The sequence below is a fragment of the Equus asinus genome, chromosome 3, assembly GCF_041296235.1.
Source record: "Equus asinus isolate D_3611 breed Donkey chromosome 3, EquAss-T2T_v2, whole genome shotgun sequence".
In the NCBI taxonomy this organism is placed as follows: Eukaryota; Metazoa; Chordata; class Mammalia; order Perissodactyla; family Equidae; genus Equus; species Equus asinus.
The window spans coordinates 79,251,454-79,266,345 of NC_091792.1; the positions used below are offsets into that span (position 1 = coordinate 79,251,454).

At 47.6% G+C, this 14,892-nt stretch overlaps 1 protein-coding gene across 2 annotated transcripts in view; it reads right to left on the reverse strand.

Moving 5' to 3' along the window:
• Positions 1-294: 294 nt before the first annotated feature.
• The window catches only part of NFKB1 (nuclear factor kappa B subunit 1), a 113,005-nt gene continuing 98,407 nt past the window's right edge, over positions 295-14,892 (reverse strand). Inside the window, exons 17-25 of one of the 2 annotated variants that reach the window (XM_044766389.2) lie at positions 10,332-10,533; positions 9,653-9,822; positions 9,215-9,317; positions 6,825-6,949; positions 5,378-5,444; positions 4,896-5,068; positions 3,942-4,122; positions 2,571-2,855; positions 295-1,127 (exon numbers count right to left, since the gene is read on the reverse strand). In XM_044766389.2, coding sequence (XP_044622324.1) covers positions 970-1,127; positions 2,571-2,855; positions 3,942-4,122; positions 4,896-5,068; positions 5,378-5,444; positions 6,825-6,949; positions 9,215-9,317; positions 9,653-9,822; positions 10,332-10,533 — 1,464 coding nt within the window. In that variant the 3' untranslated portion in view covers positions 295-969. The remainder of the gene's footprint in view (positions 1,128-2,570; positions 2,856-3,941; positions 4,123-4,895; positions 5,069-5,377; positions 5,445-6,824; positions 6,950-9,214; positions 9,318-9,652; positions 9,823-10,331; positions 10,534-14,892) is intronic. The other variant, XM_044766391.2, reaches the window with a different exon arrangement.

Sequence of the window (14,892 nt, forward strand, 5' to 3'; positions counted from 1 at the left end):
ATCACGGAGGCCCTGAGGACACGCTGAGGGCTGAGGAGGACTAGTTTTGCGTGAGATGGAGGAAAGTAAGGTGACACCGCCTACATGGGATGAGCCAAGCAAGGATTTGACAAACCCAAAGCTTTCATCTCAGGTTAAAATACTTTTCTTTTGATAATTTTTTGGCCCATCTCTCAGTCAACAAGTTGATTCTAAAGGGAAATGTGAATGTGGTAACTGGGCTGTGGAATGACCCTGTGCTTACGAGGAATCATCTTAGAAAAGTATCTGCACAGATCAAACAAGATGAGGGCATCAATTTGCTTTTCCTTTTATTATAAAAGTAAAATAAAAAATAGCATTTATAAATCCAATATTTTTTCCTTTAAAGTATTTGATCTAAAAAAACATATTTACAATAGCAAAATGCAGAAAAAGGGGAAAATACCATTTCCAGCACTGATTGTAACCATGTTTAAATATTGACATGTACATGTTCTTTTTCAAATCACAGAGATAACCCGATCAGAAAAAGCAGGGGGCCTTTTTTTATTATATACTAAGTGACTCATTTTAAAATATCCCTTTTCTTAATCCTTAATCTGAATGCACAAGTGTGCCTTGGACGGCCAGAGAGAACACCAGGTGCGGACTGCGACACCTTTTAGTGACAGTGGGAATGCAGCAGAGGGACAGCAGCGATGACCACAGAAAGCAGCTGGTAAAGCTCAATAAGCCACCGCACCCCAGCGAGGCCTCAACCCAGCCAGGTGCCGTGATTGCAAGAGACTATCTGTAAACGAGCCCAATTAAACTCAGCTAAGAGCCAGGGAAGGAAGCCAACTCTCCAAGGCCTTGAATGGAGTCCAGAACGATCCAAGCAGGTGGTTTCCTTGGAGCACCTTTGGCTGCACTTGGCCTTCCTTCTCTTGGACAGCGTGGTGGAATTTCAGAGCTTTGGTTTACATGTTGTTGGAAATTGCCAGCAGGCTAAATTTTCCCTTCTATAGGTCCTTCCTGCATGTAATCGTGGGGCATTTTGTTAAGAGTTAGCAGTGAGCTGCCGCTGGTCAGAGACTCCGTGAAGCTGAGTCTGCGGAAGGAGGTCTCCACGCCACTGTCACAGACGCTGTCCTCCCGGAGCTCGTCTGTAAGGAGAAAGCAGGGACTCACTGGGGCCCGGGCAGCCCTCGCTCTTGCACACCCTCCCATCTAGCGGGCTCACTGAAAAGCTTGCGGGCTACTTTGGGCGTTAGTCGCCACAAGTCTCCACCCCCTGCCACGCCGCCCGCTCCCTCACAGCAGGGTGAGGGGCAGTAACAGGAAAGCTGTGAAGACATCAAAATTAGCCAAAGGTTTCCCTATCTCCTTCTTGCAATCTAGCCTCGTGTTTATCAGAATCCTTTCTGAGTTCTCTTGACTCAAAGTGCACCTTTTTTTCTTAGAAACCAGGTGTGTGTTTCCAACCACTGTATCACCTATTTTACAGATGGGGAAACTGCTGACCTAGGGGCTAAACATGAGCTCGCTCTGGGCCGCTTATGCTGGTAAACGCAATGCGCCGCCTCAGAGACATTTTGGTAACAGAAAAATAAGGTATTTTGATGAAAATGAGTCTCTACTGGACATGTAGGTAGAATTCTTGTTGACAAGTGTCTTCAGAGATTTGAACAATGTGGATTATCTGCTGTATGGAGAGAGTGACTTCTAATATACACTAACCAAAATGCTATCTTTCAGCATTAGCATATGACAACTTCAATGGCAGTGACATGGTGATTGTGACTGACTGATTGCTTCAATCACCACATGTTTATTGGGTGTCTATTATGTACTATGAACTCTGAGGTATTTTAAAAATAACTACTAATCAAGGGCTTAATGCTTTTTAAGACATAAGTATGTTCCTCTTTCTTTGTTTATGCGCACAGAAGGAGCACAGGTCGAGACAGGTCTGAGTTGTTTTCTATGGACGTGCTGCTCCTTTCTCAAGTACGTACAGCCCCGACCCCTACTCCCCAAGGTGACACTGGTACTGAAACTCAATGGCCAGGAGGGGCCAGCAGGGGAGGATCTTTTCAGGGAGAGGGCAGAGCAGGTTCAAAGGCCCTGAGGCTGTATCAGACCAGTGAGCTGGGGGAACAGAAGGAGCCCCAGGGAGCTGCAGGGTGATGGGGTGAAGGAAGGGCATGTGAAAGCAATGTTTAAAGTGAGAATGGATACAGAAGGGATGTTGCCTCTACTGTTTACTGCCTTCCCTTCAAAGCCTCAAACAGTGGGAGGTGCACAGTATGTGCTCAATAAAGACTGGTTGAATGTATGAATGAACTGGCGGGTATACAAGAGGAGTAACAGAATCTCACTAAGTTTTAAAAATAATCCCACTACGTGTTGTGCAGAGAGTGGACTGAAGGGAGGTGCCCAGCCTGGAGACAGGGAGACCGATTAGGAGCTGCCGCAGGATCTGAGGCGACAATGCGGCCGACTGGAGGGAGTGGCTGCTGCAGACGGGGAGACTCGCCGGGCTGGGTGCGCCACCATCAGTCAGCACCAGGAGGTCTTCGTGGGCAAGTCTTAGACTCTGTCCTAACCTCCTGGAGTGCGGGCGCTTCTGATGGACACGGTCAGTTCCGAGTTCAGGTGGGGTATCAGGAATCCCTCGAGAGTAAGGAGGAGACAGGGCTGCGACTTTAAAAGGTGAGCGTGAAGGAGGCAGCGAGGTGAGTGTGCTGTGGAAGAGCCAAGAGGGGCCTGTTTGAAGCAGGAGGGAGTGGTCGACTGCGACATGCTGGGAGCGGTCAAGAAGCTGAGAAGGATGGTGACGAGATCTGACCAGATACTGGTAATCGTGCCGACAGCAGGCCTAGTGGAGCCGACTGCAGGGGTCAAGGAGAGGAGACACAGTGAGGACAAGGGAAGAACAACTCTAAAAAAGTCTTCTGAAAGCTTTGCTTGGTTGGGGAACAGAAAAATTGGGCTGTAGCTATGGGGGATGTGGGATCAAGGGAGTGTTTTTTTCTGTTTGTTTGTTTTCTTTTGGAAAGACGAGGGAAATGACAGCATGCTTGCGAAGTGATCGGGTCGGGAAGGAGAAGCTGCTCATGCAGGAGAGAGAGGCAAGAACTCGAGGAGCAGCGACCTGGCCATGGTGACGGCCGGGCTGGGAGGGAGAGCAGCTCTCCACCTAGGGTGCAAACACTTAATCCATGGAACCTGGAGGGAAGGTGCACAGCTGGGCACAGCAGCAGGTGGGCTGGTGATCTGATGGGCAAACATGAGAGAGTTCTAGATGTTTCTAAGCTCTCAAGGGAGTGTGAGGTGAGGACAGTGGATGTGCAGGGAGAGGGAAGGGGTGTTGGGGATTTAGAAAGAGAGCATGAAATGGTTGTTTAGAGAGTGGGAGAGTAAATTTAAAGGGAAATAATAGGATTACTGGGCTGTGCTGAGAGTCCGGTACCTTGTGTGTTTTAGGTGGGATGGTACTAAAGGCAGTGGGAGACAAGGCCAGTGGAACGGGGAAAGGCTGAAGGGAGAAGGAGAAGACCCTGGCAGGGAGGAGGCTGAGGAACCGAGGGTGGCGGGCAGCAAAAATCACAGCATCCACCCATGGCGTGGGAATCCCATAAACCTTGGTCTCCACATTTGTCTCTCTGTTTTTTAAATTTAAGAAGTTAGAGAAATAATATTTATCTTAACCACCACATCATGTTTTTCGTGTTTACTGTGAATCTAAGTAACTCATGTGTCAATGTGATTGTTCCTGGGGACAGCCCCTCACCTGAACGGTGGTGTCAGGAGTGGGGGAAGGTAGACTCTGTGGGCCCCGGGGGGAGACAGACAGACAGCACAGTGTATTCAGGAGATCATCACGGTGGGGGAGACGTCCCTATCCCAAGAGACTGAAGGCAGCAGCCTGGGGAGCAGGAGAAGGTCTCAACTGCCTTTCTGTCTGTTTTCTTTACCTATTTGCTGCCTTGTGGAGGCAGGTGCGAGAGGCAGCGAGGGGGCCTGGGAGGTGGTCGTCACTGGGCTGGGGGCTGCGGTTCCTGAGGTGCAGAATGCTGCCTGGATCACTTCAACTGCTTCTGTGTAGCCCATCTGTCTCAGGGCGTCCACCAGCTCTTTTATCGTCCCCCCAGAGACCTGCGAGAAAGAAAGGAAGAAAGAGGATGTGCTTGTGTTCAAACCTTTGCAAGGAACAGCCAGGCAGGCTGAAGACGCAACGCCACGCGCCTCCCTCTGCCAGGCTGCGAGCCGGCCGTCCTGGAAAGGTCGGAGTGAAGAGCGGCTAGAAAACGCACTGTCTTTGAATCGAGTTTCCTGTTTCACCTCAAAGATCACTCAGGAAATCACAGAGCAGAGACAGAAGTGCTGAGGCAGTGAAACTCTGCCTGGAGGGACGCTCACGCAGTATGTCCGCCGAAGCCGAAGCTCTGAAAACCACTGAGAAACAGGAGCCAACAACGAAATCTTCAACAGAGAATCATTTCAGCCCATGTTCTTCTACCTTTCAGTTTCAGAAACTACAGCCTCCCAGGGAGTGGCTCCTCCTGCAGCCACCTCACAGAAAGCTGATTCCGTGTCCCGACACAGGACCAAGGCGTGCCCTTGGGGGTGGAAGAGAGGCATGTTGATCGAGTCTGTTCAGGGGATCAAGGTCCTGGGACCGCCCTGCTGTCTAAGTAGCATCTTCGCAGGAAATCTCAAGGGCTTTGGAGACTCGGAAAATCCCACGGTAACTGAGCAGAGCCCTCTTAGGAAGGTGGCCTCCACTCTGGCAGGGGCCTCCCTCCCAGGACAGGGGAAGGACTGATCCTGCTCCTCAGAGTTCAGGGAGAGAGAAGGGGACCGGGCCCCAGACAGTGCTGTTAACAGAGTCAAGTAAACATGGTTAAGAGCGTGAGATGGTGTGTTACCTCGTAGTTGTCCATAAGAGTCTTAGACGGGGCAGGACTCAGCCGGAAGGCATTATTTAGTATCCCCAGACCTAATTTCTGTGCCAGAGTGGCCCAGTTTTTGTCTGGATCAGGGATTTCTAGCAACTTGTAGAGCTGCAACTTTGCATCTTCAGTCAGCTGTTTCATGTCTCCTAAAGGAAATGAAAAAGAAACACGGCTGTCCCATGCGACCAGAGGCCCTCGCTGGGGTGATCACACCCGCCTGCCCCGTGCCCACGGAAGCAGTCAAGCTCCTGGACCTGACGTCAGCAGCAGGCCAGCTGGTTCTGGGAGATCACAGCCGGACAGTCTCCTTTGCATGCCTCCAGGATCTTTTGATTCTGAGTAAGCCACCGCAGAATCACAGTACACCCTGGATAAGGCCGGTTCTCCCTCAGCCTCTTTAATCAACAGCACGGAGACAACACTGGGTAAGAGAACCTGTTTCCACTGCAGCTCACCTTGTGCCAGTAAATCATCTGATGTAAACTCGGGCTCATAGGGTTTCCCATTTAATATGTCAAATACCTGAGGGAGAAGAAAAACATGGGGAAACATTACACATTAAAGAGACCAGGAAGAGAACCTGTTTCTTTGTAATAAAGAACTCAGCATGTCCTCCTTAGGGGTCTAGCACCCTAAAGATGGAGGACTGGAAAGGAGTCAGTGCCATCGCCCAGGAGGCAGTCCCAGTGCCCTCTGGGGCCGGGCGGCTGTGTTCTGCAGGGGCTGTGTGAGGCGGGGAGGAGGACGCAGCCCAACCCCACCGAGAGCCAGGGCCATGGTCCTTCTGCAGGACAGAGGCAGACGTGCGGACCAAATCAGCCACGAGCTGGTCAGAGTCGTTGGGAAGTGACGTGTCCCTGACTGCCAGGGTGAGGGCAGAGCTGCCTCAGAGCTGTGACACTGTGCTCCCTCGCTGTCCCCACACCCCCAGGAAAAGGCTTATGAGAATGAATTTTATAAACTTGCTCAAACTGAGGTGTAGAAATGCTCACAAGGCTTGGCGTTAGCCTTCTAGCACTATCTACATTTTAACTGAGGGGCCAGAAAGGTCTCAGATTAAAAGAAAAAAAAAATTCCACAGCTCAGGAAGCCCTCCTGTGTTCTCTGCCGTCACTTCGTTCTGGCTGACCCAGCTGAGGACATCATGGGGTCACTGAAGTGGGTTATCTTTCTGGGTTCTGTGCTGAGGCTTCTGGGAAGCCAGGGGCTCAGCAGAGAAGGAGAACCCTGTGGTCATTCTGCCAGGGTCCCTCAGCACTGCAGCCTGCCTGGCCATGGGGAGGCAGACGAGCCGTTTTTGGATGCGCAGCAGCACTGGCCCCTGAGAAAGCCGACTCTGTTGTGTCGCAGACCTGGATGCTGCCCGCCTTCTGCCTCTGCCTCCTCCCCCTGGGCCGGGAAGGCCTGGTGACTGCATTTCACCTTCAGATCTCAGGCCATTGGGGAGTTTTGAGGAAGGCTTTAAGTCTGGTTACTCTGCTTGTATTTATTGAAATCCTCAGAAGAATCCTCTGTTTCTTTTTATGTTCAGAAATCACTTACCAAAGTTTTAAGTAAATCATAACACTTATCTAGCCTCAGAGATTGGATGGGAATGATTCTGGTGTGAGTTCAGGATGTGGCACTCGAAGGTGAATTTTGCCTTTTCTCCTGTCTGACCCTCTCTCACAGCTTAATTCTGATCTGACCAGGCACACACTTTCACACTCAGAACTCCGCTGACCTCGATCTTTCATGGATAGGCTTTTCAAGGTTAATACGTCTTTTGACAAGTTGACTTTTTTAAAAACCAAAAGGCACGTGCTTTGGGGCAAGAAGACCCAGGAAGACCATCTGTTCTGGCATTCCTGAACCATTAGCTCTCTCAGGAGCTGCCGTCAAACAGACTGGAGCCACACTGACCTGCCAGCTGGCGGCCATGTCTAGGGGTGTGGTTCCAGGCACGACTCCTTCGTCCTCTCCATCCTCTTCCCAAGAGTCATCCAGGTCGTAGAGAGGCTCGAAGTTCTCCACCAAGGGGTCTGCTCCTGAGAAGTCAAGTTACCCAGCATTAGGTAAACCCAGATCTTGGTCAACTTCTAACTGCCCGCAGGGGTCACATTTCTAAAGGCACAGCACAGTAGCTACTAGAAGCAATTACCTGGGTACATTTTAATACGGAAACATGTTTCCACTGAAATATTCAGAGAACTTCTTTTAAATTCTAATTTATTTTGACTATAAAGCTGTCTGATGATATCCTATACAGCCAAGGACACTTTCAAAAACAAAAGACTTAACTCTCACACTTAACTCTATAGGATAGTTTTCAACTGAACGATGCATCTTTACTCTGAGGACTAACGACAGCGGTTTACAGGGAGGGGGCGCTCCTCAGGATCAAGGTCCTAAATGTTCAGATTCACGCCCGCCATTGCCCACTTCTCAGCCTCTTCACCCACTTGCTCTAAAGAACAAAGATGCTTCTGTGCAGCAAGAACGTGTTCAGTTTCATTCCTGAGGACGGCACCACCAGGGCCCTGATCGTTACACAAAAAACACTGAAGACACCTTCTCCTTGGATGTATAGTTACTGAAAAATTTAGGGCCGATCTTGGAAAATCTAGTCTGTTCCTTAACCTGCAGCAAGAAAACACCAAAGTAATGCAAAGACGAGAGTTGGAGTTACTTCTCACAGGCCCAGAGACTGTCTTCACAAGAGTCTAGCCCGGCGCCTGGTGAAGAGCGGTCAGTTCAGAACACCCTTTGGGGAAGGACTTGTTTTTCTCTTGCTGGGAGAACACTTGATTTGTGCCAACTTCACTAACAGGAGAGCAGAAAATGAGAGTCAGAGAAGGATCTTCGTGTCATTTCTGATTCCATTCTCCCAGTCCTAGTCTGATCTATAGGCAGTGGCTTTCACTTGACCATGAAAACCGTGGGGAAACTAAGACGAACAATTTACAGGACCGAAGACGAGAGGCTGATCTATGTCTGTTCCTTCAGTGACCTTCATGACTTTGAGCTCAGGACCAGGTTTGTCACCAGAATTTCTTCCTTTATATAGTAGAGAAACTGTTACTTGCTACTCCTTTCATAGGATACTGAGAATTCAAGATAAAGCATTTTTGAAAGGGTTCTTGTCTGAAGGCAGTTCTTAATTATAACCAGTGACCTCCTAAACTATTCACATATGCACTGCTCTTGTTACAGAGAAAGCTCAGCTTGACAAAGGAGAAAAGAAAAGAGATATTTTGGAGGGGGATATGGTTTTTGGATATGATTTTACTTGCCAGAAAAATGTAGTGCCCCCAAAGAAAAGGTTCCTACATCTTCCGAGACTCAGTTTTTTAAGGTATTTAACTCGCTCTGTTTTCTTAATTTATGAAGCATTTACTTTCTAAAAAAAATTTAATAACCTCTAAAGTAAAGCAGATATTAGGGAAGACTCGAGATACTAATTTCATTAAACATTTTTTGAGGTTCTAAATATACAAGGCAATAGAGATTCAAGGATGACCAGGAATAATTTTCCATACTTCACAGGACTAGAGGATTAAATGGACCAACACCTGCAAATCCTTGAGGGAGGGCGGGGAGACAAACAGCAGAGAAGGAAGTCTGGAAGTTCAGACGGACATGGTGTGACTCCTAGCTGTGCCACTTACGGGACCGTGGCACAGGGATCAGAAGTCCCTGCAGTCTGTCTCCTCGGCTTTAAGATGGGAATAATAACGATGGTACTTATCTCAAAGGGCTGCTGTGGATTAAGTGAGACAGTGCGTGTAAAGTGCCCAGCACAGTGCCTGGGACATAGTAAGGCCAATGAACGCTCACCGTTTTTAGTGCCTCGCACATGACAGTACCAATACACGACCACTGGTTTTTTCCTATTATTTCAACTTTTAAGAAACCTTTCTTGCAAAGGAAGTTTTAAAATTATTTTTTACATCAATAAATTTTTTCCTCTGGGAACTTCTGACATGATCTGAGGCTGGCACTGCTCAGACTTCTGTAAGAAATTAAACTCAACTTTAAGAAGATCTCTTGTCATAGGAGTTGACTGAAACAAGCAAAACCCAAGACAAACAGGTGAATGAGGGAGTAAAAGCTAACACGCCTATCAGGATGAAGCCCAGGATCCCTGGTGGGAGGAGCGGCTTCACAGCAGTTCAGTTGAGGGCCACAGATCTCTTCCTCACTCTTGCCCACCAGCAGCGCGTCTGTGACGGACGAAGGCCACACAGCTGCTCTGCCGAGTTGGGTCTGGTTCCCGATGACAGTTTCCATCCCTCACTGCCAGGCCGCCTTACCTGCTGCTTTGAGGAGAGCGGCCAGCCGGGTAGACCCTCTCCCGGCCGCTATGTGCAGGGGTGTAGTTCCATCGTAGGTGGTACTGTCAACATGGGCTTCACCCTAAAACCCAGCCCACACAGACGAGGGTCAGTCAAAGGTTCTCCAGCCCTTCAGTCACCACCTCCCCTGTCTGCACAGCCCCTTGGGTCATCCTACTCGCCCAGCTTCTATCTGGGGCAGGCCCTGCCACTGAAGAGCTCCCCAGGTAGAGAGGCTGGGCAAGTGGTGACAGGAATGCCGGAAGTGGCGCCTTGGAAGCCTCGCGAAGAGAGTAAATAAGCAGAGCTGAATGTAAGGAGAAAAGCTGGATAGCATTCCTACCATCGTGCTCTGCACGGTTTTTCCTAAATCCTCCTTGGGAATTTAATGCAAAGGCAGATCCGTGCATCCCTCACCTCCAGGAGCAGGCAGCCGGCCAGGGAGATGTTGTCCCGCTCCACAGCCAGGTGCAGCGCCGTGCGCCCCGACTTCCGCTCCTGGGCGTTGACGTCCGCCCCGGCAGTCACCAGCAGCCGCAGACACGGCATGCTGTTGCTCATCATGGCTATGTGAATGGCATTCAGACCTGCAGCCCAAGCACAGGGACAGTCACGGGGAGGGGGCGGGAGGAAGGCTGCTCACAAGATGCCCTTCGGTGAAGCCTAAGGAAATGGCACAACCGGAGCAGTGCAGGGTCTGCTGCCGGTTTCGGGCCTCCAGCACTGAGTCTCTACTCCAGACAGTCTTTACGGGCGCTGCAAGCCTACCCTCTGCAGGTAAAGCTGCAGTTCCCTTTTACATTCTCAGGAGACGCTGAGAGCAAATAAACATTCTCCGAGTGAGCGATGCTTTCCACACCTCAAGACCAGTGTCTGCTCTGGCCTCTGCTTTCTCCTCCTCCTAACTATTCCAAGTCATCTTTAAAGGAATTAGGTATGGTGAGCAACAGACATTTCCACAACAGATGATGAACTCTAGGTGACTAAGGAAAGCACCTCTGAGTGCAAATCAAATAGCACACATTTATCAAATACCTATCAATTGTTTAGAAGGCAGATAGAGAAGGTTCTACTATGATGTGCGATGGTCTCTTACCGTCCGCATTGGGGTGGTTGATAAGTAGTGCTGCCTTTTTGTGCTTGAGTAAAATACCGAGAATTTTATCATGTCCTTCTTTGGCAGCTAGGTGCAAAGCAGAGTTACCGAAGCGGTCCAGAAGGCTCAGGTCGGCCCCGGCCCGCAGCAAGTCCTCCACCACAGCTTCCTGCTTGGTGATCACTGCCAAATGCAAGGGCGTCTGGGGGGCGCAGAAGGGGCAGGAGATACACTGGTCAGTGGCAAACACTTGTAACCCAGCGGCTTATTAGCTGCCACTGCACAGGTGAAGTCACACTGTGGGGCCATTACCCATTCCCAGAGTAACTCCTCACCTTTGCAAATTAGTTACCCCCTGTTCCATGCTGTGTGCTGATGAAGTATGTATGCTGGACTAACATTCAGTCATTCAATTATTATATTTACAATTCTTAATAGCTTTCTTGTTTCTCATTGGAGTCCACTGATTGATATGTAACTCAGCTATTAGTAAATTTAGTTTTCTTGAATTTCTAGTAGGACTCTCTCTTCAGCTGATAATTCCATATGTTAACAAATCAAATCAAGGCAATGGTTTTACTGGAGAAGTTTAAATGAACTACCCAATAGAAGGCAGTTAACAAAGGTGCTGTCTTTCTATACTGACATGGAAAATAAATTTGCTAAATTAAAACATATTGTTCCATGGACTGGCTCCATGAGACTGATCGGTAGACCTCTCCCACCTCCATTTCACAAAGGGTGTCAAAGGGTCCTGGACGCCATGAGCAGGACAATGGGAGGACCTCACTGAGAGGGCTCCTTGAACAGACGAGCTGAGCTGTTGACACCAACAGGCATGTGGACAGTCTACTGGATGACCCTGCCCACAAAGCAGGACCTCGGTGAGTGCAAATGAGATGTTTTGAAAACTGCCTGTTTCAAAACGAGTAAGACAAACACAATCACGAAAGCATCTTTCAAAGAACTGAGGTCGCAGACAGAGAAAAGCAATACATTTGATACAAATCAGCCTATTTCACAGGCGCCTGTGAAATCCAGCCTGTCTAGTGACAATTTGCCTAAACTTTCCCTCTCAGGAAGCAGGGACTGGCTGGAGCAGGGCAGCAGGGGAGCCACCAACATCCTGGCTGAAGCAGGGCAGCAGCAGCACACGCGAGCTGGAGCCAAGCTGCTCGGGCCACTCAACCTCAGCAACAGGGATTATTTACTGTGGCAGAAACCAGACAGGATTTTTAGCCAAATTTACACTCTCCCTCAGTTTTTTCATCTTTTAGGACTATACCCTAGCTTGAAATGGAACGATGTCCTCAAAACTCTGGATATTGTAGCCCAGAGCCTTCTTCTCAAAAAATAAATAAGTAAATAAAAGCTTTGTTTATTAATCAGAAATGCGATTTAGGGAGATGAGAAAGAGAATGAGATTGCAAATAAGAAGATCTGAGATTATAAGATGTTATACCATGCAGAGATAGGAATTATCTGTAGTTTTAATGTAATTTTTTTCACATCATAGAAATTCGCTTACCATGAATGAGAGTTTTTTTATTAAAAGTTTTCTCCCAAGGTCCCACCAAAGGTTTTCTATGATATTTCAGGCTTAGATCTTAAACCCCAGGATTATATCTTAAACAATGACACAATCTGGGCATCCAGGAATCCTTATGCTATGCCTGTTGGCACGTGGACTTATGCAGACATTCTGCAGAGCCAAGTATACAAATACAAATACAAAAGCCCCAGCATATATATCTGAGTGACACAAATCCACAAAGGGACATGAGTGCGGACATTCACTGTAGTATTGTCCATAGAGGTGGAAGCAAGAAATTGGTTAAGTGGCCACTGCTGGGGAACAGGTACATTACAGGTGGAAGATGTCTACTATGGGATTCTCTGCAGGAGTAGAAACAACGAACTAGCTGTATACACAGATGCATGGATAAATCCCATAAATAGCAAAGGCAGAAATATAGTGATGTAGCACAAAGCCACTTAAGTATTTTAAAATACATGTAAGAAGAACTGTATGGACACATACAAATGAGTGCATTACAACTGGTGTGACCTGAATAAGGTCTGTGGATGTATCAATGTCAAATGTCCTGGTTTTGATACTGTACTGTAGTTATACAAGATACTGCCATTGGGGGAAGCTGGGGGAAGCGTACATTGGGCTTCGTGGTACATTTTTTTGCAACCACCTATGAATCTATAATTACATCAAATTAAAAATTAAAGGTTAATGCAGAGCAATTAGATATATGTAATTATATATACAATGTACATATAATATAATGTGGATTGTGTGTGGAGTATACTAAAATATCTATTTAAAGTGTATACGTTTACGTAGCCAATTCCTGGGAAACACTTGCAAACACAGTAGTTACATTTGGGAGTGGGGCTGGGAAGACCTGTATGCTGCCAGGGAGGGCAACTTCGATTCTCCAATGTATATCTTCAGGAACCATATAAAAAACTATGAATATATATTATATTTATAATAATTAAAAGCATAAAAGAAAAAACATATGCACAAAAAACCCACTAGTGTTTTATAGGAACATATGCAAATGAAACAATCCATATCAAACACACCAGTGGTTGTCGGTGTTGGGGGGAAGGGGATGGAGAGGAAAATAGGGTTTAAGGGGAATCCGTGTCTGAAATTGAGAAAAGTTCTAACTCTATGCACTTGGATTATTTTGAAGGTGTCTCTAGAGGGTGGGTGGGGAGAGAGATTTAATCGTAACAGATGTCCACAGAAAGGTACTAAGACTAGTGAAAGGTATTTTGGGAGAATGTTTAAGACAATTGCCAAATAAGTGAAATTACTTAGAGAACTGTGTGGCTTCCCATCAAGGATAGTTAACAGAGAACCTTTACAATAGATAGACGGGAGTCCACATCTTAGCCTTTTCTAGTTCTCAAATCAGAGTTGCCACTGGGTGTGTGCTGGAGGCACACCAGGTGACCCAGAATCCTTGCCCATTAATGAGGGTAGTGGAAAGGAGGGGGAAAATGGACCCGGATTCTCCTGAGAGTCCCCACATCAGAAGATGCACAAGTGTCAAAAGTGCTGGTTTCAGGGTTTGGTCTCTAGCACACTGGAGAGTCTCTATGTGTGTAACCAAATGATCCAGCAGGAGTTTAGCACATCATAAATCACAACGACTAATCCTGTCGTGCCACCTCCTTTGCAGGTCCTATTCATAAACAGAAAAACAAGTCACTGCCTGAATCTAGCCTACAGGCTGTGAAGTCGAGTAGTCTAAAAGGAGGACGGAGAGGCGATGACCTCCGTTCCTGGTTTTATTTGTACACTTGTGATGGTGAAAAGGAGCCAGAGAGTCAAGCTTTATGGACCAAATGACTTTCCAAAGACCAACAACCCCGAAAGTGGCATGAAAATCTGAAGAAGATATCCTTCACACGTGTGTCTAAAATCAGGCCTCATCCCAGTTATTTTATTTATGAGTCAGTGAAGAACCCCGACTTCATCTTTCCTTTGACATTAAGCATTATGGCCAGAGAAGAAGCCTGCAGCCCAACTCCAATGGGAAATTGTTATTTCCCCTTATTAGGAAACAAGTATTCACAGACAAAAGTCTATTGAGAGCTACACGTAAACGTTGTAGTGCTTTTGCTTTGAGGAAATAAACATGATTCGCTTCACCTGCTTTAAAAATTGAGACTGAAGCAGGCACCTTTACTGTACAAATAATTATACAAGACTGTGGCCCATATTTTTCGAGTGAGAGGTGTGCTTGAACTGGGCATCCGATTCAATTGTTAGCATTTAGGCCAAGGAGGACTGGGAGGTCACTGTGGGCTGAGTGAAGGGAAGGAGAAAACAGCAAAGCTGAGAAGGGGGCGAGACCAGGAGATTGGTACAAAGACTAGCGGGGCAGGGAAAGGCACAGCAGGAGGGGAAAGTGCCTGGGGGGGCGGGGTTCGCAGCCCTGGATGGCGGAACCCTACCAGCCTCCTCCTAGGGAGGCCCTTAGCCCAGGGAGGCTGGCCCAGGCCTCCTGGCTCCCCACACCCAGTATCCAGCAGTCTCCATCTCCTTTCCTCACCTGCGATCTGCATGCGCCCAGCAGGCAGCCCCACCAGTCCCCAGCTAACGCCTCTCGCTGCAGTGCCTGAAGGCCAGTGCAACAGAGCTCCTCACGTTGCTTGCGAGCCACCTAATTTCTATTTAAAGCTGATCTGGGCAAAACTCTTTGGTGTTCCCTGTTTTCCTCACTTGGAGCTGTCTTTCTGTTTCTGTAAGAACTTTTTCCTCCTCAAGCAACTTTTTAACCTTTTAGTATTCTGATTTTAGTACCCTTTGTTTGATATACATTTAATCTAGATGTTGTCAAAATGTTTCAGCAGACTTCAAGATTCTTGTAAATTATTGGCTTTTCAAACAATTTTTTTTTCAATTCTATTTTTCTTGACAGATGTGACGCATTTACTCTAGGTTCTCCCTCTAAAGTGGATCAACTCTGACAGATTTCTAAAGTTTAAAGTTTGCCTTCCCCGCAGGATGCTGAGTTGCATTGTGGGGGAT